This window comes from Takifugu flavidus, chromosome 11, assembly GCF_003711565.1.
Source record: "Takifugu flavidus isolate HTHZ2018 chromosome 11, ASM371156v2, whole genome shotgun sequence".
In the NCBI taxonomy this organism is placed as follows: Eukaryota; Metazoa; Chordata; class Actinopteri; order Tetraodontiformes; family Tetraodontidae; genus Takifugu; species Takifugu flavidus.
Genome location: NC_079530.1, coordinates 1086048 through 1111373, shown reverse-complemented (window position 1 = coordinate 1111373; position 25326 = coordinate 1086048). Strand labels below are relative to the sequence as shown.

Here is a 25326-nt window from a genome sequence, read left to right as displayed (position 1 = left end):
GAGAAGATGTGTTCATCCCTGCGGGCCAGGTCGGCCCGACTAAGGCTCAAAGCTCAAGGCGGTCTGCGTTTGTCACCCGTCAGTGCTCGGACCTGATCACAAATGCACGTGTCTAGCAGAGGGTTACCTGCACGCAGAGGCCTCGGCACGCCCCCTACAAAGATGGTCTTGCGGGGGTCCAGAGGTTGAGAGCCGTCCATGACAAAGTCGCTGTCGCTCAGGTTCCAGGGACGGATCTGGACCTTTGCAAAGGGAAAAGAACTCTGTGAGTTTGCTGGACCAACTCACAATGTGGTCCACCAAACTGGTGGACTTGGGACCGTCACGGTAATAGAGGGTAATAACACCTGTGGTGTATTGTTACGCCATGGTAATAGAGGGTAATAACACCTGTGGTGCATTGTTACGTCATGGTAACAGAGGGTAATAACACCTGTGGTGCATTGTTACATCGTGGTAATAGAGGGTAATAACACCTGTTGTGCATTGTTACGTCATGGTAATAGAGGGTAATAACACCTGTGGTGCATGTTACGTTGTGGTAATAGAGGGTAATAACACCAGTTGTTATGTCGTGGTAATAGAGGGTAATAACACCTGTTGTTACGTCATGGTAATAGAGGGTAATAACAACTGTGGTGCATTGTTACGCCATGGTAACAGAGGGTAATAACATCTGTGGTGCATTGTTATGTCGTGGTAACAGAGGGTAATAACACCAGTTGTTACGTCGTGGTAATAGAGGGTAATAACGCCTGTTGTTACGTCGTGGTAATAGAGGGTAATAACACCTGTTGTTATGTCGTGGTAATAGAGGGTAACAACACCTGTGGTGCATTGTTACGTCATGGTAATAGAGGGTAATAACACCTATGGTGCATTGTTACGTCATGGTAACAGAGGGTAATAACATCTGTGGTGAATTGTTACGTCATGGTAACAGACGGTAATAACACCTGTGGTGCATTGTTACGCCATGGTAACAGAGGGTAATAACACCAGTTGTTATGTCGTGGTAACAGAGGGTAATAACACCAGTTGTTACGTCGTGGTAATAGAGGGTAATAACATCTGTTATGTCGTGTAATAGAGGGTAATAACACCTGTTGTTACGTCGCGGTAATAGAGGGTAACAACACCTGTGGTGCATTGTTACATCATGGTAACAGAGGGTAATAACACCTGTTGTTACATCATGGTAACAGAGGGTAATAACACCTGTTGTACGGTCATGGTAACAGGGGGTAATAACACCTGTTGTACGGTCATGGTAACAGAGGGTAATAACACCTGTTCAATGAATCTCCGCTATGGAGCGAATGCATGGACGTGATGGAGCAGCAGTGTTGGGCCCATTGAGCGCTCACTCACTGGTTTGTCTTTGATGGTGGGGCTGGACACACACAGGTAGAGCTTGGCGTCCTCCTCGATGCAGGCGTCGATCAGAGCCTGGACAGAGGTCTCCTCCTGGAAGAGCAGGAAGGCGTAGCCTGGAGGGAGGAGGCAACAACAACGCTCTCACACTCTGCAGCTTCACACCGTTTCCTGTTGCATGATGGGAGTTTTTCAGCTCCTGAAGCAACTGCAAGATTTATCAGCCGGTTCTGCTGCCCGACCTCCCGAAGAAGCGAGTCAGGTGGGGGCCGCTTGGTGGGACCCAGACAGGCTGCTGAAATATTCAGCAGAGAGGAGCAGAAACCTACTCAGCGCCATGGCAACCGCATTAAGATGCTCGTGGAGGGACAGCAAGTCAAGAGGGTTCAGATCTCCTGAGCGGACGTCTGATTCACACGGAGGCGGAACCAGGAACAACATCTGGGAACATCCCGGGATACTTTCTGACGGCCAAATAATCCGGAACGTGGCCGCAGGTGTGGAGTTCTGCAGTCAACTCTGACTGGAGCGTAAATTATTGGTGTATTACTCTGGTTGTGTTAGCAGAAGCCAGGCAGCACTTCTGAGCCAGTGGAACATGAGCTGCACACACACACACACACACACACACACACACACACACACACACACACACACACACAAGCACACTTAGTTCTGCCTCCTAATCACTTTGTATGAACTTTGAGTGCACTACACAACCCACGTGCTGCAGACCTGCTATTATATCACACACACACACACACACACACACACACACGCACACACGCACACACACACGCACACACGGTGGGGCAGGTCTAAGAGGAGCAGAGTAATGCACAACTGTCGCGTTTGTCTGTTCAGTCCTGAGGGAAACTAAGGGGAGGAGAACAAGAGCCTGGCTTTGACTGGGGGGGGGGGGGGCAGAGGACGAGAGCAGGTGGTTCAGCAGGCGAGCGTGAACTCCTGACGGCGTCCCTGCGACCGACGTGGCGTCGAGGGCGGCGATTACAGCTGCCACTTCCTGACATCCAGGTGCTTTTAAAGCGGTTGGTGAGGTTCAGCCAGTCATTTAAAGCTGCGACCCTCCAGGAGACGAGCGGTTTGACCTCTACGTTACACAGACATCAGCGAAATGGATAAAACCTCCCCGTGGCCATCGGGCCTCCCGTGATAACGGGCGAAACATCTGGCAGCGTCGCCGAATAAGACCTGTCATTTTGTTCACTCTTTGTTGCTGGGTAACGTCAAAGAGGGTTGGTGATTGGGAGAAACCACGTGGTTCAGCACTGACGGCCCCCCTGCGGAGACACGAGAAACAACTGCACACACAGAGAGGAAGCGCGTGCCAGCCGCTCCGGCGGCCCGAAGGAAGGGAACAATGTGTTCCGTGACCCAGGATGGAGGGAAGAGGTGGATGGAAGGAGAGAAGGGAGGAGTGAGAAAAGGCAGGTGAGGACGTCAGGTGAGGACAAAAAGTCCAAAGCCGGGCCTTTGGGACTCATCCGGCCTTGCAGTTATAATGCTGCTGCTCTGTCTGTATTTTTCCATCAGCGCAGATGTTGACAGAAAGCCGGAGGAGAGCTGGTGTTGCCGGTTTTAAGGGCTTTTGCTGCTGCGCTGCCAGCAACGTCCACAATATGTACACACACCCTGAGGGTTTGGGTCTGGCCACAGCTTGGCGACGGCGCCAGAGAAGCGAGCGTTTGCGAATGCTAATTTAATACCTCGAACTCTGGGAGATACAATTATAGAGACATGCTAACTTCTATAAATATAATAACAGTTTCCCCGTATTTCAAGGGTCAGAGGTCAAGTCAAACCACCGCCTATGGCTCAGTCGAGTTCGCTGCTCTAAAACTACGCTTAGCGCTCTCAGTTCTTTGGTTGTTGACGATAACTCCTGTTATCCATAGAAGGCCAGTCAGGAGCTCACTATCGTCTTTATTACCAAATAAAGTGAACGTCGACTGAAATCCCGAGCCCCGATGGCCAGATAAAGCGAGCCGGTGCATCTCGTACGCTTTAACGGTGACGCTTCAATCCGGGCTTATCTTCAGCTTGGCACAGAGCGGAGAGCACGGATTTATTTCACATGGAGGAAGAATCCATGTGATCGGTGCGCGCGCCACGGCCGCCTCTTCCGACACTACGAGAGGGGAGATCCAGGCATCTGCTTATTATCTGCTGGGTCTGGTGGGACTGGATCCAACACACGAGAGCAGTCAGGGCAGGTTCCCTCAGCAGACTCCAGTTTCCACCAACGAAGAGAAAGGAGGAGCTGCTACTGACTGGGTCCCCTTAGAGGAAGGAGCCCCCCCACACACGCCTGTAGCAGCCACAGCAGGGAAGGAAGCAGCTCTCGCTCCGCCTGACTGGGCCCACCAGCCACCTGTTTTTATTCCAGGGTTATAATGGAAGAGGAGACTGGGGAGGGAGGAGCCTCCAGCATTAGCCCCTGGTCCTCCTTCCTCTCCAAGAAGTTAGCGCCTCTTACAAACGTCAGACTGAGCTACAGTATGAATCATTTGGGAACCAAAACACTTCCACAACCCCCACCCCCCCCACCCCACCCCACCCCACACACACACACCACACACACACACACACACACACACACACACACACACACACACACACACACACAAGCACAGCCAGCAGCTTAATGTGGAACAGGATGGAAAAGTGACCGACATCTTCCATTTGCTCAGACCTGGAAGGACTTTGAACAACAATGAGAGGTCAGTGACCTCCCAACGCCGACGCCACATCTGCGCGTCGGCCGTAACCGGGTCCACGCTCGGCGGGTCAAGATGGCGTGGCCCCCTCCTGCTGGTTAATATGGAGAGTGGGACACGAATGGGTTATTTTAGCAGTTTTGTTTACGGAGCAAGCGGGTCTTAAATTAGATCCAGAGATGAATTCAACACAAATCTCGCCGGTCGCTGCTGTAAGCTCATTCATTCCCCTAAAAGGATGCTGCGGTGTTCTTCCTGGCTTTGGATAATGATCAAGCCAAGCCCTTTCAACATAATCCGTAAATAAAAATCCAAAAAGAGGGATGTGAAAAACGGAGAGTGTGTGAAGCTCCTCCAGCTGCAGTCGATGACCACCTGTCCGTGGAATGTGAGCTATTCCCAGAGTTTTTAGGAGCTTTCTGACTATGACACGGCGCAGCCTGGGAGGGGACGCTGCCCCTCGGAGCACCTGCCTGGAAACACAACATCTTCTACGCTCCTCCGGCGCTCATTTACCAAAAAGAAAGCTGTTTCTCCAGCGGGGTTACCTCAGATAAACACACGAATCCGTGCTGGCCCAGCAGGCAGCCAGGATCGCGGGTAAGACGATCCCTTCCAAAGCTGGAACACTGGCGCTACACCTGAGGTGATGTTTATTGCTGCAGGCTTTGATGTCGGAGGGGGGGGGGGGGGGGGACCAGATGCCTACCTTTGGGTGGGAAGTAGGACTTGCTCTCAGCTTTGTGGGGCCAGTCGACCACCAGGTGCCCGAAGCGGCGGAAACTATTAGTGATCTCATCTGTAAAGCAAAACAACCAAAAAAAAGGGAAAAACAGCCGTGAGTGTTATTTTCCCAGCGTCAGTGCTGGTTCCAGGTAATAAAGGGCTGCTTCCAGGTAATAAAGGGCTGCTTCCAGGTAATAAAGGGCTGCTTCCAGGTAATAAGCAGCCCTTTATGCAGACGCAGACGGCGTTTCTATTTCTGCGGCCCCTGAATTAAACAGCACCCAGGTCAGGCCCGTTCAGGCTGCACGGGGCCAACTTGTGCCGCGGAGACGCGTTAATAATTCAACCAGCCATGGGCGCACGGTGCACATCCGCCGTGCACGGCTCATTCTGTGCTCGACTGCCCAAAGGCTTGGAGAGCATCCCAGGTTAAAAATGACACGCTGTGGCTCTGGCGTGTCTGGGGATTTATATATTTACACACATCTAAACGAGGCTAAAAATGCTATTCTGGCAAGTGGGGCCAGAAAAACCCGCAATAGTGTCTAAAACATGTCAGCACAGTAAACTGTGAGAGATGAAACGTCACCGTGGAGTCGAAATATGAATCCTCCTGATGATTAAATGATTAAAAAAGCCTTTCTTACCTTCGTCTATATCAGGCGGAAGGCCTCCGACAAAGACCTTCCTGGAGTAGCGCTCCATCCTCTCTCCGTTCTGACAGCGAGTCGGGGAGTTCAGGCCCGGAGTCAAGGACGGGTCAACGTGGCCGTCATCGAGGAAGCCGTCCTCAAACGGAAAAAGACAGGAGCGACCTGGGAGGAGGGAGAGAAACGGAAGAATGCAGAGAAAGAAAGATAGACAAGGGGCAAGGAGGGAAGACGGACGGTTAGAAAAGAGCACGAGAGCTGCGGTAATAGTGAATCCGATGGAATTTTAAATCAATATTCCTAATGAGGAAGCGAGTTCAGCCGTCCACGTTGCTGCTTCACGTCACACTAGCGTGAAATAATGGGATCGAAGCCAAAATACAGGTTCAGATGAGCAGATTTCCACTACTTATTGGCACAAACTGCACAAATGAGATCATCGGGATGAATCTGGAGAAGGAATTCCAAACAGAGGAGAATGAGACGAGGCCAGGAGCCGCCCGGCCGTCACTGTAATCTGTGTTACAGACACCGTGGCCGTCGTAACCGGGCCGGCTCAGGTCCAGGGCCGAGGAGTCGGCACCAGCCTCAAGCCAGGTCCGACAGGGATGCGTCGCTCCCCTCCGACCCCCACGAGCACCAATAGTGAAAAATGATCAGCCATCTCTGCCATTCAGTGGGTGAAGCTCTTCTGAGTCAGCACAATACTCGACGAGAGCCTTCAGCCTCGTTCCGGAACCATTAATTAACATTTAAAAAGGTTCGGTGAGCGGCAGCCTCACTTTGGAAACGCCGGTCGCTCGGCTGCCCAGTGCAGACACATCACAGCACTGACATGTCAGTGCTGCTGAAAGCGTCTGCCTGGATTTTTACATGTGGAACTGACTCAGAACAGAGAGGACCCCCCCCCCCCCCCCCCCCCCCCCCAACCCCCCACCACCACCACCACCACCACCAGGCAGAGATTTACAAGCACAAATTTGGTTGGATGAATATTACAAACACATCAGAAACAAAATTCAAATGGGCTGATTATGATCAGATCACAGCACAGATGAGAAGCAGATAGAGGCACCCCAGGACCCCCCCACCCCCACCCCCACGGCCAGCATGGAGAACAGAACCCCCGAGAAAATGCCCCACGTTACCTCTTCTGCGGCCATAGCTCCGGGCTGCTTGTCAGCACAGCGGGGAAGGGGGGGGGGGGGGACAGGGAGAGACAGATGGGAGGGTCAGGAGAGAGATACAGTGGAAACACACTAAAACCAGCAGCATCGGGAGGATGAACCCAGTCTGGCACTGGTTCTAAACCTTTGGAAGAGCTGCAGGAGAGGGTTCGGCCTCAGAAACAGCCGCAAGCTGCATCCACAGACCATAATCTCAGATTAATGAAGCACACTGGTGTTAATCTGGCGTGCGCAGGGCTGGAGGCAGAGCAGGTTAGTCATTATCCTGGTCCTGGAAAACCATTAAAACGCTGCTCCCGGGTGGAGAATGGCAGGCCAGGTGCCAGTGGAAACTTCCCACAGGGTGAGGAGGGGGGGGGGTGGGGGGTTCCAGGTGAAGCTACAGGACTGATCATCGAGATGCATCTCAATAATAAGTAGGCCACCTCTTTTATTCAGAGTGTTTTTCTCAATTATTGTAATTAGCTAGAAACCTCCTCTGCTAAATGCTAATGAAAAGCCAGCAACACTGGTCAAAATGAGCTAGCTTTCTCCCGGTTTTACAGTATTCCCATTTTATACAACTGTCACACAAGTACACACCAAAGTCTCCACTACTACACCGACACTGACGCCACCTTTTAAAGCGAGCGAGTCGCGTTTCCTTTCCTCCCGAACCAGGAACTCAAATGCTGCACGTGTGAAGTGCAGCAGGCAAAATGAGGCTTCAGACAGCAGCCAGAGAAGAAAAACAGGTGGAAACTCCCCCAGCTCATCAGCCACAAAGAGGACCTTAAACCAGTGGAGCTCGCTACACTGTGAGAGCCCCATTGTGCAACTTGGGCTTCTGGCTTATCCGCGGGGATGAATCCCCCCTGGACCTCCTCTTCCAAGCCATGTTTTCATTAAAGAAGATCTCTTTGAGCCCTCCAAAACTGGGCAGCCTCACCACAGCTTTGCCCTCTTACCGTCTGCAGCCCGAGCAAGAGACAAAGTCACCTAGCAACCGAGGCGAGACGAAGCAAACGGTGCGCTAGGAAACGAGCGAGCACACAACCCACGAGGGCGAGGGGGGGGGGGGGAAAGGGAAGAGCGCGAGTTCAAACTGCGTGGAGGTTGAGCGTGAGCGGGAGAAGAAAAAGCATCTGAAATGAAACCGGGCGATCCCTTCGGGGCCCGATGAGTTTCAAGTCTCCCACTCTGCTCCGCTTCAAAGCCTCACGCGCTTCTACCAAGCTGTCAAATTAACGACGGCAGTAAATCTGGATGGAAGGCCCACGTTTTCTCCTGCCAGCCCGGGAAGGGAGGGGTCCTCGCAGCGGGAAGCCTCAAGGCTAACGGGATGAAATGAAGGAGAAACGGGGGTGAAACACTTGAGAGTTGAAACCAAAGCCTCAGCGTCTCCGCGCATCAGAGGGCGTCCCGTTCTGACAGGACTGGAAGGTCCGGGCAGATCCGGGCCTGTCTGAGGGTAAATCCCATGACAGGACAGTTTAGCATCAATCTGGGACGCGTTTCCCAAAGTGCACGAGCGATGAAAGCAGCAGCGAGGAGGGACACCCGTGTTGTCGACTGACATCGGAAAGGGCTCCTTGTTGGACATCTTCTCCTCTTACTGGCCCCCACAGCCAGGAGCTCAACTTTAACCCACTTTGGTTTGATGGCCAGTCAGCACGGACACCCTGGATATTTCGGTAAGGACACACTTGCCTGTCCTTAAAAACATGGTGGGAAATAGAATGGGACAAAATCGGCCCCTTGATCCTGTCCAAGAAGAAATCCAGGTCAGGAAAACAGCAGCAACTGGAATAAAGGCCTGATTCCTGGCTCGGCTCCGGCCACGGCGGCTCATCCGCCAGCTGCCGGGACGCGGGGGTAGTCTAGTCTTACATGGTGGGGTATTTTTGGAAGGTCAACTGTGCTTTCATTTGAATACCACGGGGTCTGGCCAGGTTTGTGGTGTCCAGAAATACAAAATGTAGCAAAGGTTAGGCAGGTGCTGGCAGGGCCCGTGTCCTCCAGAACATTTGGTTCAGAACATGTTTTTAACACAAACGCAGTCGCATCATCCCGTCACTATTAATAGCTTTTTTTGCACTTTAGTGTCATAAGGCAGGAAGTTCTGGGACCGGGGCCGTTGGTGCGCGTCTCCACCGCAGGAACCTCCCAAAATCGAGCCTAATCGAGTCCCTTGAGGAGCTTGAGGTTAGCCGGGAGATGGGACGCCCCTGGTTCAGAGCTTCCATGTTCCTCCATGTTCCTCAGCTCCTTCCACGTTCTCCTCCTTCCTCAATGTCTTTGTCAACCCACCGTCGAAACGGCCGCACGTCATTACGCAGCCATGGCAACTGTCGCCGAGGGGCCCGACTCAGCAGTGGAGACGGGAGGGACAAGTGAGAGGAACAGTTCCTGTAAAGTTCCTGGAATTCCCAGGAACTCCTGCAGTGGAAATGGCGCCTTTAATCACCAGAATGGTGCAGCAAGATTGAGGCGTGGGGGGGGGGGCAAAGTGGGGCTCCAGATACACGCCGCGACACCTCGGCTCGTTTCCTGCCGCACGAGCGAACGCTGTGACGACGCACGGCGTCACATCGAAGCTGCCGCGTGGGCGTCGCCGTGGAGACTCAGCAGAAGTCATCGTTGCCTTCAAGTCCACACATTTGGATAAAAGGACGTGTTGGACGTGAAGGTCAAGAGGATCGTCGTGCTTCAGTCGGGCCGTCGACGTGAGTCTTCTTCTGAGTTTTTTTTCAAGCCACCTTTAGTCACATGACCTGAAACCCTGATCAACACACGAGGAGGAGCAGCGACACTTCTTCTCTGAACGAGCCTTGTTTTATGTCCACTCAAATTATCGCACGCTCGGGGAGTTTTCGGAACTATCGCACAAAGAGGATAATTACAACCGGTCGCCCACACACACGCCCGCACATCTAACACAACAGTTCAGCTGAAACAATGACGCGGTGGAATAAATAAATAAATAAACGTGACTCACTGTTGAGCGGCATGATGTGGTCGACTCCAGGGTGATGAAAGTTCAGACCCATGCGTCCTGTTGGGAACCAAGAGGGAAAATCAGCCAGAAAATTGACTTTAGTTGTTATTTTTTAAATCCATTCTACGGCCAGCAATGTGAAAATGCCACGTTCATTGTGTCCACAACAGCTGTGACATAATGGGGGGAAAAAATAAGACATTTAGGTGGAAACAGGTATGTTTACACACACACACACACACACACACACCCGGCAGCCTGACTGGGACCTAGCGTGGCTGTCTCCCTGTTGACATCAGCTGCAGTCACACCCTCTCTCCCCGACCACGTTAAACACACAGCAACAATCCGCCTACGTGGTTTAGGTAAGCGCAGCGGCGCCGGTAGCGTGTTCACAACAGACGTGGCTCCTCAACGCGAGGAAGACGAGACGTCTCAGCTGATCGGGACGACAACGGCTTCCATCTGCTGAGGACAGGTGCCCCCCCCCAGCCTCACCACGCTTTACAGATGTAAAGATGTCTTTGATTGAGACAGCAGAGGAGCCCAGGGGGCCGAAAACAGCGTTGATCTGTGTTATCTGGCCTGGCGCCACAGAAGCCCCAGTGGCTTTGATGTTTGAGAGTCCTTTAAAACTAGATACTTCCTCCACAGATCTGAGCAAACGTGTTAATATGTCACTCCAGTCCTCCTCTGGTCCCACTCCAGTCCTCCTCTGGTCCCACTCCAGTCCTCCTCTGGTCCCACTCCAGTCCTCCTCTGGTCCCACTCCAGTCCTCCTCTGGTCCTACTCCAGTCCTCCTCTGGTCCCACTCCTGGTCCCACTCCAGTCCTCCTCTGGTCCTCCTCCGGTCCTCCTCCGGTCCCACTCCGGTCCTCCTCTGGTCCTCCTCCAGTCCTCCTCCAGTCCCACTCCAGTCCTCCTCCAGTCCCACTCCAGTCCTCCTCTAGTCCCACTCCAGTCCTCCTCTAGTCCTCCTCCGGTCCTCCTCTAGTCCTCCTCCAGTCCTCCTCTAGTCCTCCAGTCCGACTCCAGTCCTCCTCTAGTCCTCCTCCAGTCCTCCTCCAGTCCTCCTCTAGTCCCACTCCAGTCCTCCTCTAGTCCCACTCCAGTCCTCCTCTAGTCGTCCTCCAGTCCTCCTCTAGTCCTCCAGTCCTCCTCCTCTAGTCCTCCAGTCCTCCTCTAGTCCTCCAGTCCTCCTCCTCTAGTCCCTCCAGTCCTCCTCTAGTCCTCCTCCAGTCTCCTCTAGTCCTCCATTCCTCCTCTAGTCCTCCAGTCCTCCTCTAGTCCTCCAGTCCTCCTCTAGTCCTCCTCCAGTCCTCCTCCGGTCCTCCTCTAGTCCTCCAGTCCTCCTCTAGTCCTCCAGTCCTCCTCTAGTCTCCAGTCCTCCTCCAGTCCTCCTCCAGTCCTCCTCTAGTCCTCCTCTAGTCCTCCAGTCCTCCTCTAGTCCTCCTCCAGTCCTCCTCCGGTCCTCCTCTAGTCCCACTCCAGTCCTCCTCTAGTCCTCCAGTCCTCCTCCAGTCCTCCTCTAGTCCAGGTTACAGAGTTTGACACCAACGTTTGACCAAAATGTTCCTGAAAATAATCCCTTGTTGCTCTCTCCAGCACAGAACTTGATGCTTTGATGCTTTGATCAAACGATTTTTCCTCTGTTGTAAAAGGAAGCTGTAATTGGAGAGAAGAAGCAGTCCTCTGTATTTCCTGCCTGCATTTAGGGTGACAGGGGAGGCCAGTTGCCCCCCCGAAGGCCTAAAATAGCCCTGGGCATGTGCCATCTGCTTCCCCGGGGCAGAGTTTTGAGTGGCCCCCGAGTTGCTGCTTCTGCTGACACGAGCTCTCCTCCAGGTCTCTATGAGGGGGGCCCCTGGAGACGTGTCCTCTACGTCCTAGGTCATGATTCCAGGCACAGGTCAGAGGTCACCTTCAGACAATCATCACCGTCGGGGCCCGTGAGGCTCCAACAGGCTTCACGTTGGGGTTTTATTGGAAGCAACATGTGTCACTTCTCACACAGTTACCAAACCCACTGTCTTATCTCTCCAGAGTCATTATGGGCTGTATAAGGAGCAGGGACTCCCGCTGACCCTGAGCTCATCTCATGTGTTAAACAACAAACAGCTGAAAGGTTCAGAGGTCAAATCCAGCCCGTCAGCCGAGCCACAACGCACTCAAACAATGAGCTGTGGAATCTGTACACCGGTGTATCATTAACCTGCTGACGTTTCCAGACTTTCCCAATACATTCCTCCGATATCGGACTCAATTCCGTTTCCCTCCGGGAGTCTAAACGGCAGCTGATCGGTTTCTGACGGCGATTTAACGACAACAGTGTCTGAAGCCAAAAAGTGAGGCGTCACGTGCACACTGTCGGGCCCTTTTCTGGGTCGTGCACGTGCCCGTTTGGCCTCTTCCTGCCATTACAGCAGAGTTGTGGCGCTTGTGCTGCTCCTGACCTCTGACCCACTGACCAGGGCTGCTGTCAACAAGCGTCCAGCGCCGGCTCTCCCCCGGCCGCCGCCGTCACCCCCATCGCATCTGACACGTGCTCGTGACACCAGAAACACAGGTCGGTGGTCGATGGAGCAGTAAAGCTACACTTGAATCCTCCATTTCCTCTTTTCTGGAGGCTTCTTCCAGGGACACGCAGCCTGGAGCTCACACATGAGTAAGATCATGTGAAGGAGAGCGGCTGAGGAAGTGTGTGTTTCTCAAGAGAGAGGGATCGGCACGGAGGTGCCCCGAGGCCTCGCCAGACCTTCAGAACTCGTGCACGGCTCCGAGCGCACGTTTGGAACGAGAGCAGCAGGACCACAGGACGGTGGGTCTTCACCAGAGTCGGTGTCTCCTGTGTACAAAGGCTGATTTCCATGTGTAAAGCTGTGTGTGTTTTTCCAGGCTAAAGGACGACTCTCTCCGGTGCTGTGTGTGTGGGGGGGGGGCGGCATTTCCACACGTGAGCTCAGCTGACCCAGTTCAGGAACCACATGCACACGGGTGAGTGTATGTGTGTGAAAGGCCTTGTTTGTTCCAGCGTCCGCATGGCTCTGCTCCACTCATCCAGGAGTAAAGAGCTCTTAGAGCCTTTGGAGAGGATTGCTACATGAAAGAGCAGAAAACACACTGGCTTTGAAGACCAGATTTCACCAAACTGCTTTTAAGAGGGAAAAAAAAAACTCTGCAGAGACAAAAACAAGCGCGAGAGAGTGAAGGACGGGTGTGTGTGTGTGGGTACAATCACCTCACACTCTGCTCAGAAGATCGCAAACTTCCCATTAGCATCAGACTAAAAACACACGGGCAGGAACTCCACTGCAGAGACACCTCCACTCATTAAAGGGAAGCGTTTGTGATGGGATGGAGACACACTCAGCTGGGAATGCTACACCAGCGCTGCTCTGGCCCCTGCCCATCTCCAACTGGGACGACATTTGCTAACGCAGGTCGGCAGAGACGCCCACGACTGCTCCGAAATCCCAACAGAAGTAGAATCAAGACCCGCCGCCCACAAAAGGGCTGCTAACTAATAACGAATGAAAAGTGGTTTGAAAGAAAAGAAGAGTCAACATGCAAACAACCTGCTGTGAGTTTACTCTGGATATTTACACATGTGAGCATTCCCAGTCCTGTCGGCATTGGATGGCACAGCCCTTGTCTAACCACAGATGAACACTGTCAGCGGTAACCAAGACGGTAACCAGACGGTAACCAGGTCCCCTGGCAGGGTGGGGCTCCTCTGTGGTTGCCCCCGGCCTATTGTAGCCCCACGCTGTCGGCATCGGAATGTGCACCCGAGCACCACCATCCCCGTGGCTTTATACCCCACCTGCCTCCAGCCCATTAGGAAAGCTTTCCAGCGAGGGCCGGGAGCCCCAGGTAGCTGCAACAACACAAGATTTAGAAAACAGACTCCACATGGGACAAAGACACATGCTTTGCTCATTAGAACCCCCCCCCCCCCCCCCCCACCACCACCAGTCTTTCCATTGTTAAAATGGGAGGATGGGAAGAGAATGAAAATCCTGCACCTAAACCTGACAGGGCCTCATCTGGGAGAAGTTCTCACAATAGACACGTGACCTGCGCTAAAACAATATTAGCTTAGAAGGCCAGAGTGAGAGGCATGGCCTTACCGGGATGGGACGGAGCTTTGTTGACATTCTTTCACCATCTCATCCTGTGCCTTCACATTTATGTACACGAGGCCAATATTGAGGTTTCCACCTCTGGAACTCATCTTGGATACAAAATGTTCCACTGCCTTTTGTTTCCATCCCCGAAGGACCCGAGCGACACAAACATACGTCAAGCTGCTTCCACCGCGCTGAGGTGGCCGTTTAGGTGCCACGCTACCCTCCCTGGTGCCCTGGGGGGGGGGGGGGGGGGGGCAAAAAACAAGGAAGTCCCTTCACACTGTCCTTCAGATCGAGTGAATCTCCACCTTCGCTCAGAAAACTCTGAGCCAACTTCAGAGTGTGACTCTTCAGCTCAGCGCTACAGCACACCTGGTCCTCACACACACACACACACACACACACACAACACACACACACACACATGAAGCACTGCAGGTCCTGTCAGGCCTGTTACATACGTTCAAACACACGTGGTGATCAAATAAAAGGAAAGTTAAACACATGTACCCACAGATGAAAATGTGCCCCTGAAGCAAACAAAGCAACCCAAAATCTACAAGCACAGATGTATGAATATTCCTAACCTGCAAAATGATTCCTCCATATAATATCAGCGATAGTCATTGGTGGGCCACCAGCAGGGTGTGGTTTACCTTTGTCATGGTCAGTCCTTATCATATCCATTAAGGAATTCTCCAAAGAGTGCAAGCTAAAAGCATCAAAAGGGCGATTCCGGTCCTGCAACACAATAAGGGTGAGGGTGAGTCAACAGACCATATCCTCCACAAACATAAACTACTGTTGCCGCGGCTCCAAATACACACGGTTACTTACCTGGAGCAAAAACAAGCAACTCCCGAGATCGCTAATAGAAACTGCGGGAAGCTGATGGTAGAGGTGCATCTCAGTTATTCAGAATTCCATCAGAATCGTGGATTTCCCTCAGTAACCCCCCCTCTGTTATAGATTCATGGTATTTCAGGGGTTTATTTCTGTGACGTTTGGTGATGAAGAGCTGCTCTGCTTGTTTGGGGCCAGACGCCCACAGACACTCTTGGTTCCAACAGAAGTTGGGTTAAATGAATGCATCAATCATGAGACTGGGGGTCCTCTGTCTCCACACCCGAGTGGGCTCGGACCACGTGCATCATTCCCCCCCCCCCCCCCCCCCGCAGGCTTGGACTCACAGATGTGAACGTCCGCTCGGTGGTGATTTACACGGAGCCGCTTCCTCCGCCCCCCCGAGGAGTCACCACAGGACAGTCAATGACAGCAAACGCCTGAAGGTTGAACCGGGGAGGAAAAGCTGTGGCCACTGTGAGCGGGGACATTTATGAGAGTGCTGCAGGGCCTGGCTGGAGCCGCCGCGGCGGCCCCGGGAGCGGCGGCCTGCGACCGCTGCCCGAGCCGCCGCCGCCATTGTTTGCACGCCACGGCTATTGTTGCCCATTCGGCTGAGCATTCAAATGTGTTATTGGCTTCGCTCTGGACCTGACGGGGCCACGTCGATAAAAATCTGCCCACTTGGTACAAACGGTAAACACTTAAAACGCTGAGCTTGTAGTTCCCCCCCTCCGCGCTCTGACCGTGTGGGGGGTCAACAAGCTGCAGAGATCATATATATGAAACTCGCTACTTTGTCAGGAGAGGGAGAAACGGGAGCTCCACCAATGTGCAGCTCATCTCTCCTCCTGACACAGGACGGAACTATGAGCCCGGAGCACAAACGGACCGTGAAAACAGCCGCCTGAGGGCACTTTAAAGATACAATAATGAGCATAAACGTATGTTTTTAAAGTTAGCGATCACCAGTATGATCTGATCTGTGTGAATTCATCTCTCAGTCAGATGGCAGAAGGTGACTCAAACACAAACATGTTAACATCTTTACGTGGGAGCATGAATTGCACCAATAAACCACCCGGTTCCTTTCAAACGTACGTGTTTTTGATGCAAAACCAGACATTTTTTCAACATTTTGTATTCAAATTAAACCGATAAATGTTTACGTTATCTGCTTCTTCTTAATAAGTCTTTAATCACCGTCCAACCTGTCAGTTAAGTCCACGTTAAAGGTTAGTTCCTGTAAAGGTTGGCCCCTGGACTAGCCTTTATTTTCAGGCCGTAAGCTATTGAAAAGAAATACAACAAAACCAGTTGCACCACATGAACTACTGTGAAGCACCTGTCCGTCCACATTAGCGCCTGCGGGGCTCCACCTGCCGCTCTATCTGCCCACTTCCTGATGTGTCTGATGTGTGCTTGGCATCGTGGAGGACCACACAGGCCTCTGACGTCATTGCAGACCGGGGTGTCTTCCCAGAGGCTCATGTGACTCTGGCGCCGACACGTGAAGTGAAATTCCACACATTCCTCAGCCTGGAAGCAGCAGCTAGCAGCAGCCCGGCAGGCAAACATGTGGACTCCATTTGAGGCGACACAGTTAGGAGAAATGCGAGGGAGGTCTGAGGTGGGACACCTGTCACTTCTGCTGCCTGCTGCCCAGTTTCACATCTCCTCCCAGGCCTGGGAACGCAACAGCCCAGCGTGTCGCTAACCGCCAGCACACAGCCGTGTCATGAAAATGCGCTTTTGCTCTTCTTTCAATAAACAACGGAATGACACCAGCACGCGCGAAGATCACAGTTAAAACGGGTTGTTTTCCATCACATCTCTCCGACGCACCACGTTCCTGTTCCCGACAGCTGCGGCTCCATCAAACACGCCGGCTCATTTGGCCACACTCAACCACGCCAGAAAATGACACTTGACTTGGAATTTTCCTTCAGTAAACAAACCGCATTCTCTAGCATAACACGTGACCCCTTGACCTTTCCTCCTGGTGAGATCTGCAGCTGAGCGCCGGCCAAATTACCAGAAAGGAGATCGAGCGGCTCATCCGAGGAACCTGTAATAAAGCCTCAGGAGGCCATGACCAACACGCACAATCATTATCTCCCTAAAAGGCTATACGTTTCATGCGGGTTGGAATTTCAGCCTGACGTCTGTCTGCGTATGATCAGCTCTCTGCGGAAACACAGATAGGACAGGTCACCGTATTCGCTGGGATGATTTGGCTGAGCAAGTAGTTGCTGTTCACATGAATGTGTGACTGAGACAGTGGGGAAATGCTGGCCTGTTTGTGGTGCGGCGGACACAACATGTGACCAGTCATGTGGAAAATTCTTCCTATTTCGGCGCAGTTCATGTTCTTTACTGCAATAAAACCTACCAACTCCAAGTCCTGATGCCCCTCACAAACAGGACCTTCAGGATCATATCATTTAGAGGTACAAAAAAAACCCCAAAAAACAACCGTTTTTAAACACAACTATGCAGTTATCTATCTTACTGTTTATCCTTTCTAGTTCTCTATAGTGAAATGTATCATTTCAAGTTGAATCTCAAAACTTTCCATTGTTCCATAGCTTCCTCTACAACAGAAAAACGAATACAGATCAATTATAACGCTTAATTTCTTTACAGAAATTCACAGGGCAACATATAATTACTTTCACAATTGAGAAAATTACCTGACCTGGGCCCTACTTCCGTATTAGCTTGAAACCCCGCCCATCGCACAACTAACAGCCAATTACATGCGAATACGATTGTTGCCTTTCAAAGTAGTCGAAAATAGCGAAATAGCAGTACAATACCCATCAGGCGGGCTCAATAAAGCGATAGAAACATGCTTTTACTATCTAAATCACACCAGAAATGTACTGTAAAGGATCGGTATATTTCCAGATTTCAAAGAATAGGATCAGCTGAGGTCTGACTGGAACTAATTGCGAAAGCTACGGAGAGCACGTGAATGCGTCACGGGTCGTAAAACAGCGAGTGTGAGCTGGCAGAAGTAAAAAAAAAAAAAAAAACGACCCATTTATCACAACAAACAGCAGCCAAAGGTCAAACCCGACGGACTCAATGCAGCTTGTTTATGGTTGATAATTAATGGCCTCCTTAAATGACTCGTGCGCTCATATGATTTATTTGCCCACCACAAAATAAACTGCTACCGGCAGAGCGTGGAGTCCGGCCCCCACTGGAGATAATAGTGTCGCTATTATGGGTATATATTAATTAATGAGTTGTAACATAGCAGATGAGTGGAGATTGAGGACAGAGTGTCCCTCGGAAGCTGTTCATTCTGAGACGGTGAAACATCGAAAACATACATTCCAGGTGAACATTATAGGTGAAGACGTGCCAAAGCACGCGTCTCAATGGCAGCGCGAACACCGGGAGGCCCGGCCGCTCACCTGGAAGGGAAGAATGTTGTTGGTGTTGTCCGTCCTGAAGGCGCTGTCCTCCATCCACGGTTTCGGGGCGAGGGGACCGGGCCTGGGGAACTTGGGCGGCGCGATGACATTGCTGCTAAAGGGCTTCTTCATCGGGGAGATGGGATTGAGGGGCGACGGCACCCCGACGCCGACACCAACTCCGACGCCCACCGCCCTGCGCGGATCCCTGCCTGTCTGCAGCCCGCTCCAGGGGTTGGAGGCTGTGCTCCACACCGCGTTCTGATGGTTATTCCAAGCGGATGACGGGGCGGTAGAAGACGACCCCTTGGCGTTGTTCATAATAGTCTGATAAGCGTGTCTCTGGGGGAAGGGGCCTTGGTTGGGGCTCACGGGGGATCTCCTCTGCTGGGGCTGCTGCTGCTGCTGCTGCTGCTGCTGCTGCGGGACTTGCTGTTGATGCTGCGGGGTCTGGGAGCCCAGGCCGAGCTGCGGGGAGAAATTACCCCCGAAGACAGGGTTGACGTGATGGGGGAAGTTCTGGAAAAGCATCGTCCCGTTTACCGAAGGTATTCCCTGGAAAAAACTATCGTCCACGGCGTTTGCGGAGCCCGTGGACCAAGTGCTCCCGAACGAGGATGACGGCGAGGAGAGGGGGCCGCCGGTCTCCTGCGGCTGGTGTTGGAAGCTCAACCCGGGCAGGATCGGCGACTCCATCGGCCCGATGTCTTTGCTGCTGTGTAGCGCTGAAGCTGCTTGGCTCTCAGACTCCGGGGAAGAAGTGTTGGGCTCGGATGACGGTGTCGGGGTGGAGGGAGGAGGGTCTACTTGCGTCGGATCTTGCTGATGGTGAGGCTGGGATTTCTTCTTGTCCATCAGTAGATCATCCTGCATGGTTTGCTGAGCTGCAACGAGGGGAAAGAGAGACGGTGAGTTATGACTGCTGCCGCTGTAGTATCTGACGAACTGGGACAAGTCCGACAAGGATATGAAGAGAGGGGCCGCGCAACGGCCCAGCCGACGCGTGCTCGCCCATTTAGCCCGAGACAAGCTCAAGATTCAAGCAGAATGATTCAGAAATCCCACCAATTATCTGTGCGGCTGCAGATATTCACCAGATTTCGCCACGTCTCTATTTCTTCCACCCAGGAATTCCACAGCTGCAACGTGAAACTTAAGTCGGTGCGTGTTTTTTTTTTTTTTTTTTTTTTTTTGCGCAAGGACCTCCCCTATATTCATTTACATACGTCAGAAAATACAGCTGTCCTTCAGCAAGGTTAAAAAATAGTTCTGCCTTGACCCAGAGACGCCATCGCGGAGCCCATCTGATCGAAAACGACTTCCAGCAGCCAAAAAAAGAGGCGAGCTTCGCCCTTTAAATGCGACGGCTGCAGGTGACGCACCTGACTTGACTCTGTCGCAAAGATCTCCAGGTCAAACGAACGGAAACGCTCCACTTTTCTTTAGGAATGGACATTTAATGACTCGGAAGGAATAGGGCGCATAGCGTCTGCTGTGCACTGCGCGGCCGAAGCGGCGTCATTCGAAGTTATGGCGATGTCCCTTTCGAACGCGCTGACGCTTTTACGCACAATAAATCACAAAGAAAGACGGAGCAGGGAGGAATAGTATCAAGTTAATAATGGAGATATACACCAACGGACGATCGAACCCCCCCTTCCGTTCTACAAACACCGAGCAGCAGTATTCTGAAAGGAGAAACCGTAACACACGCCCATATGTCAGCTATGGCAAACTGTCAGATGATCCGGGGAGAAGGTTTCTCCCTGGCAGTTCAAAGTGGCTGCAGGGCAGTCAGCGCGCGCGCGCGCGCACGCATGCACGCACAAGCGCGCACCAAGGCCAGGCTGTCTATTTGAAGAAATTACCTGAGAAGATAATACAGTGATAAGCTAGATAACTTGAGCGGCATATGCGAGTGAATCGCGCCGCACCGCATTGCACACACCCCGCCGGTTAATCCGCGTTTTCTCCTCCAGGAGCCGCGCTTCCAAGGTCACCAAAGCGGCACAATCAGCAGTCTGTCACGGTGGATCCCCTCACCAGCCTCCCGCCGCACACACTGCCCGAGCCTGACCCCCCACAGCGCGGTTTTTCACGCCGACCGCCGCATCCGACATATTTCATGAAGACCGAAATCCCCCTTTAATCCATATGTCCCTCGGCACAAACAGTGACACAGCACGCACGCACGCACAGCATGCTCGTTTCTGCTACCTGGAGACCGAATTACCTTTATCGTTCACCTCTGTGAGTCTTTGTGAATAAAAAAAAAGATATATCTATTCTCCCCGTCTGGGTTTAGATGTGTCACTCGAACTACCCTTGTGCCGAGGTAGTCAGCAGTCGCCTCAACAGCTGATTGACTGCGGCGCATGGATGATGCCGCGGAGGATGCCGGGAGTTGTAGTCTCTCGCGATTGCAGATGCTGAGTCTCAAATGGGTAAGCAATTCTTTCTGGTCCGCTTTGCGGTGAAAATGACACCTCCCGGGCTGTCGGGTAGGCGGATTCTCAAAGGACGCACCAAGCTCAAATAAAAGCAACACGGTGATGTTTGAAATAGAAAGATGTCTTAGTGGTCATTAGACCCACAGCGATACATCCCAGAGTCATGTCCTACCCAGAATGACCAGCCTGTGGGAAACTCAACAACTTTGAAAATACAATAAAGAGAACAATAAAGCCTGAGGAGCACTTTGCCAAACATAATACAAGCTCGTCTAATTGAATATCCTACCGTTATTGGGCGCGTGCCGCAGCCATATGTGCATCTTCATGACGAGTTTTATCCTCAAGCGCGGCCTCCCTTTTCCTCATCTAACGACAGTGGGATTCAGACCATTAATTTGATATTTTGGTCATCGGAGGGAGGGAAGCGCTGAAAAACTACATTTCCCACGACGACAGAGCAGCGTCTCGCGCTCGCCCTGGCTGTGACGTAGCCACGCGCGAGCGTCGCATGTTGCGTTTCCTCCAGATGGGCAGTCAGTGGAGTCAAACGGTCACGCCAATGCGGTAATTTTAATGACCGGCCGACGTGGAGGTGATATGAAGGCGACTTTTTCTTGACTGGTTGCCGAGAAATGTTGCTTTGAGCACCATGGGCGACAGGAAGCAACGTTAGCTTAGCAGTCGACACGTTAGCAGTTGGAGCGTCTCCCCAGAAAGGCCCGTGTAGCCGGTTAGCGCTAATGCTACAGCTAGCAGCCGCAGTGAATTCAGTGGGCGACTCGTTTTAATGTTTCATCCCTAACGTGCTTGCGCTCCTCTACCAGCAAGTGCGCGTTTGCTGTCGTTGGGCCTCCGCGACAATGTCGGAACAAGCCGCCGTGGTCATGCAGCAGAATTTGGACAGGTGAGTTCAAGGCTAACATGCTAACAGAAGCGACGCATGCTAGGAGTCCAGTGTTGTGGTTCCGCTCCGCAGCTGCTTTAAATGTCTCTTTTGTTCCCCGATTGCTTTTGATTTTACTGTCGCACTTGACGAGTGATGTTAACAGTTTATCACAATTTCTCACGGATCCATCGCGACGTCCTTCGGTATCTTGTAAATCCAGTCAGAAGGTGAGTTTGACCCCAGGGGAGGCTTTTTAAATGCTCATATTGTGTCTTTGCCAAAGGTCAACGTGTGCATCGTGCACGATTGAGTGCCTAAAACGTGCACGATTGAGTGCCTAAACCTGCACATTTGGCAGGGTTGTGGAACTGGGATGAAAGATTCTAAAAATTAGGTTTTGGTGTGAGTGGATCGCTAAAACCAACTATTTTGCTGTGATCTGTCGGCGAAAGAGCCTTTACATTCAGCATTTACTCAAATTAGAACGATTTAAAAGTGCGTTTACCCAGAATAAACTCTGGGAAGGATGTGATCTTTGTGTGATCATGTTGCTGGAGTGATCTAGTGGTGATCCACAGTCTTTCTGCACCAACTAAAGATTTTACATGAATCATTTATCAACAGTTTCTTTCAGTCTCTTAAATAGGTTCTTTGTTCACGGATTTATATGAATTTAGCAGTTAAATCCGTCGGTGATCCCATAAAGGCTGGACGTGTTGTGTCCTGGAGCTGGCCTCCAGAACTCTGGTTCACCAGCACCACCTGGAGATCGCGGATCTGCTGGTGTTTCCAGCCGGATCTCCCGTCCGGGCTCTTTAGCTTCTGTGGCTACTTGGTGGCGTTTGTGTGGCGTGGGACTGGTCCTGGTGATGCTAGCAGGAGGACGCCACGTGTCTTTGTTTCAGGACGTCGCTGCACTTGTCTGAGACTCCACCGGCTCCAACCTGGACCCGGCTGCCCCTGCAATGCAGTGTTTCCCACGTAACGGGTGTGTGGTGGGCCCGTCGGCGCGGCCTCGCCTCTGAGGGGGGCCAGCAAGCGCTCCCCGTCCCCGTCCCCGTCCTCCGGTTCACCTGTTCCACCCAACGTTAGCACGCGGAGCTCATCGGCCAATCACGTGACCCCGACTCCACACAGTTCGGCCTGTAGACGTGGTCCAGACCGCCGTTCAAACCAGCACCAGAATCACAAGAACGTGACCCTGAACGCGTCGTGGTTGTTCTGGTGCTGGTGTCTCTGGGAGCGGCCTAAATGGGCCATGTGGTGGTGTCACTGGTCCTCTGAGCAGAGACCTCCACAGAGAGGGGGGGTGAGAGTCTGGCCCGCCTCACGCTGCAGAACCTTCTGAAGAACCAGTCCTCCATCCGCCTCGGGGACGAGGACTGGATGCTGGACCTTGGTGTCTTCAGTCATCAGGTGTGTGTGTGGTGTGTGTGTGTTGTGTGTGTGTGTGTGTTCCAGGAGCTGCTGGGTGTGTTTCGCCACCGACGAGGACGACCGGACCGCAGAGTGGGTGCGTCCGTGTCGCTGCCGCGGCTCCACCAAGTGGGTCCACCAGGCCTGCCTGCAGCGCTGGGTGGACGAGAAGCAGCGGGGCAACAGCACGGCCCGCGTGGCCTGCCCACAGTGCAACGCAGAGTACCTCATCGTCTTCCCCAAACTGGGTGAGTTCTTGTAGCCAGTACCGGCCTGGGACCGGTTCAGCGGCGGGATGTCGGGAGCAGGTCCAGTATGAGTGGGGGAGGGCCGTAGCAGGGGAGCCAGGGGTCGGCTTCTCCGATGATGAGGTTCTGATGGGGGTGAATAGTCCCGGGCTGGTTCTGGGTCGGGTTTGGGACATGTTGAGGAACCTTTCTGACCCAGTCAGGCAGAGCTCCACATGCTAACAATGCTAACGGATTCCTGTTGCATCTCCGCGACGTCGTCGTGGGCCCAGTTCACATCGTCACGTTTCCACTTCGCACCCACCTGGGGCAGGTTCTGCAGGTTCTGTCGGTTCTGTGAGGACCCGCTGAGCCACCAAAGGAGCCGGAGTTGCTCCTCAATCCCACAATGCTTTGCTGCGCCGCCCTAACGAAACATCAGTAATCTATTACATTTACCTCAGGTGGGAGTAATGTGACTACAGAAGCTGCTCAGACGTCCACCCCTCCCCCCTCAGGTTATTAATAGGAGCAGGTCCGTCCCTCCGTCCATCCGTCCGAGGACATCGACCGCTCCCATTTAAATATTACATGAGCCCCCCCCCAGTGTGGGAGGAGGGTGAAGCGTGTTCCTCCTCTGCAGGGGTGTTTGAGCTGAGTTGGCCCAGCTATTAATAGCTCGGCTGGACGTCCTGTCCCTCGGTGACCTGCAGACGTGTCCTGCGTCACTGTTGCATTCTGGTCATTTTTCCCGTCCTCCCTGGGATGACGAGGCGCTCCTTGAGTCAGTGGTAACCGCTGGTGCCCCCCCCCCCCCCAGGTCCCGTGGTCTACGTGCTGGACCTGGCCGACAGGCTGATCTCCAAGGCCGGCCCCTTCGCTGCTGCCGGCATCATGGTGGGCTCCATCTACTGGACCGCCGTCACGTACGGAGCGGTGACGGTCATGCAGGTGAGACCGGCGGTTGCAGCTGTGCGGGGGCGGGGCGTCAGGATGCTGATCAGGTGTCCGCTCCGCAGGTGGTGGGTCATAAGGAGGGCCTGGATGTGATGGAACGGGCCGACCCGCTCTTCCTGCTCATCGGCCTGCCCACCATCCCGGTCATGCTGATCCTCGGCAAGATGATCCGCTGGGAGGACTACGTGCTGCGCCTGTGGAGGAAGTACTCCAACAAGCTGCAGATCCTCAACAGCATCTTCCCAGGTCACACTGACACCCCCCCACCCCTCTGTTGCCACGGCGACGTGGGTAAGAACAGCAGTGTTGACGCTCCGGTGTGCGTGTCCGCAGGGATCGGCTGCCCGGTTCCTCGCATCCCCGCGGAGGCCAGCCCGCTGGCCGACCACGTGTCCGCCACCAGGATCCTGTGCGGCGCTCTGGTCTTCCCCACCATCGCCACCATCGTGGGGAAGCTCATGTTCAGCAGCGTCAACTCCAACCTGCAGCGGACCATCCTGGTAGGTGCCCCCCCCCCCCCCCCAGGGGCAGTCACACACGCAGGAAACGCCCTAAATACACCCGCTTGTGTTTCCACCAGGGGGGCATCGCCTTCGTGGCCATCAAGGGTGCGTTCAAGGTGTACTTCAAGCAGCAGCAGTACCTGAGACAAGCTCACCGCAAGATCCTCAACTTCCCCGAGCAGGAGGAGGCCTGAGGGAGGGGGGAGGGGGTCCTGATCCGGAACCCCGCGCCCCACCTCGACCTGAGGCCACAGGCCAACCAGCACCAGTGAACAGGAAGTGCTGCCGGGAGGCTGGAGATGGGATTGGCTGCAGTGGCTCCATCGATGACGCAACCACCCCCCCCCCCCTCGTGCACATGCTGTTTCAGACTTTGGGTGTTTTGAAGGAGGTGAAGTTGTGGACTCGGACTGGAGCCTGCGTGTTTCCACACTCGTTGCTAACCTTGTACAAAGTCGGTGTGTTTTAAAGGAAAACGGATGCCGGGACATGTGTAATTACCACGTTTTATAAACGATAAATGTTTTATAATGTTAATTTTGCAGATTGGAAGCAGCCGCTTCGCCGGTTTCTGGGGTTGGAGTGGAGTGACGTGGTTTGAGGCTCCTGTTCAGTGTGTCGAATGTATTAACGCTAAAACAATAAAACGTATCAGTGGTGAAACGCGATGCACAAAAACGTCCTTCAACACGAACCACCAGCCCGGCTCTGTTGCCGTGGTACCGCTGGGACGTGCCACGCCGGCTGTTTATCGATCAGAGGCACAAGTGTGAGGATCAGACGTGTCCTGGGGGGCAGAAATGTCATTACCATGAACAAGAAAAGATCCAAAT

The 25326-nt window shown here is 53.1% G+C and overlaps 2 protein-coding genes and 1 long non-coding RNA gene across 12 annotated transcripts in view; 1 reads left to right on the top strand and 2 right to left on the bottom strand.

Annotated features, from left to right (window-relative positions):
* cpeb3 (cytoplasmic polyadenylation element binding protein 3) overlaps nt 1-20916 on the bottom strand; it is a 27931-nt gene extending 7015 nt beyond the window's left edge. The window contains exons 1-9 of one of the 10 annotated variants that reach the window (XM_057048206.1): nt 20791-20916; nt 18052-18935; nt 14371-14524; nt 9653-9709; nt 6637-6660; nt 5486-5653; nt 4822-4911; nt 1372-1490; nt 128-242 (exon numbers count right to left, since the gene is read on the bottom strand). In XM_057048206.1, the coding sequence (XP_056904186.1) occupies nt 128-242; nt 1372-1490; nt 4822-4911; nt 5486-5653; nt 6637-6660; nt 9653-9709; nt 14371-14524; nt 18052-18935; nt 20791-20830 (1651 nt within the window). In that variant the 5' untranslated portion in view covers nt 20831-20916. The other 9 variants (XM_057048208.1, XM_057048213.1, XM_057048211.1 and 6 more) reach the window with 9 other exon arrangements.
* Nucleotides 13219-14364, bottom strand: LOC130534205 (uncharacterized). The gene is made up of 2 exons (XR_008952833.1): nt 13784-14364; nt 13219-13530 (listed from the first exon to the last, which is right to left on the bottom strand). It is a non-coding gene; the product is annotated as an uncharacterized LOC130534205 (long non-coding RNA).
* Nucleotides 20917-21029: 113 nt separating the features above from the next.
* marchf5 (membrane-associated ring finger (C3HC4) 5) lies at nt 21030-25156 on the top strand. Its single transcript, XM_057048217.1, has 6 exons — nt 21030-21408; nt 22852-23054; nt 23854-23984; nt 24053-24236; nt 24324-24490; nt 24571-25156. The coding sequence occupies exons 1-6, from the start codon at nt 21365-21367 to the stop codon at nt 24685-24687; spliced, it is 846 nt and encodes a 281-aa protein (XP_056904197.1). The 5' UTR covers nt 21030-21364; the 3' UTR covers nt 24688-25156.
* The last annotated feature ends 170 nt before the right edge of the window (nt 25157-25326 follow it).

What these genes read in the sequence shown, in the direction of transcription:
- marchf5 (XM_057048217.1), top strand. Translation starts at nt 21,365, where the DNA reads ATGTCGGAACAAGCCGCCGTGGTCATGCAGCAGAATTTGGACAG. An exon ending in CATCGTCTTCCCCAAACTGG is followed by an intron (nt 23,055 to 23,853) that starts GTGAGTTCTTGT and finishes CCCCCCCCCCAG; the next exon opens with GTCCCGTGGTCTACGTGCTG. An exon ending in ACCTGCAGCGGACCATCCTG is followed by an intron (nt 24,491 to 24,570) that starts GTAGGTGCCCCC and finishes TGTTTCCACCAG; the next exon opens with GGGGGCATCGCCTTCGTGGC.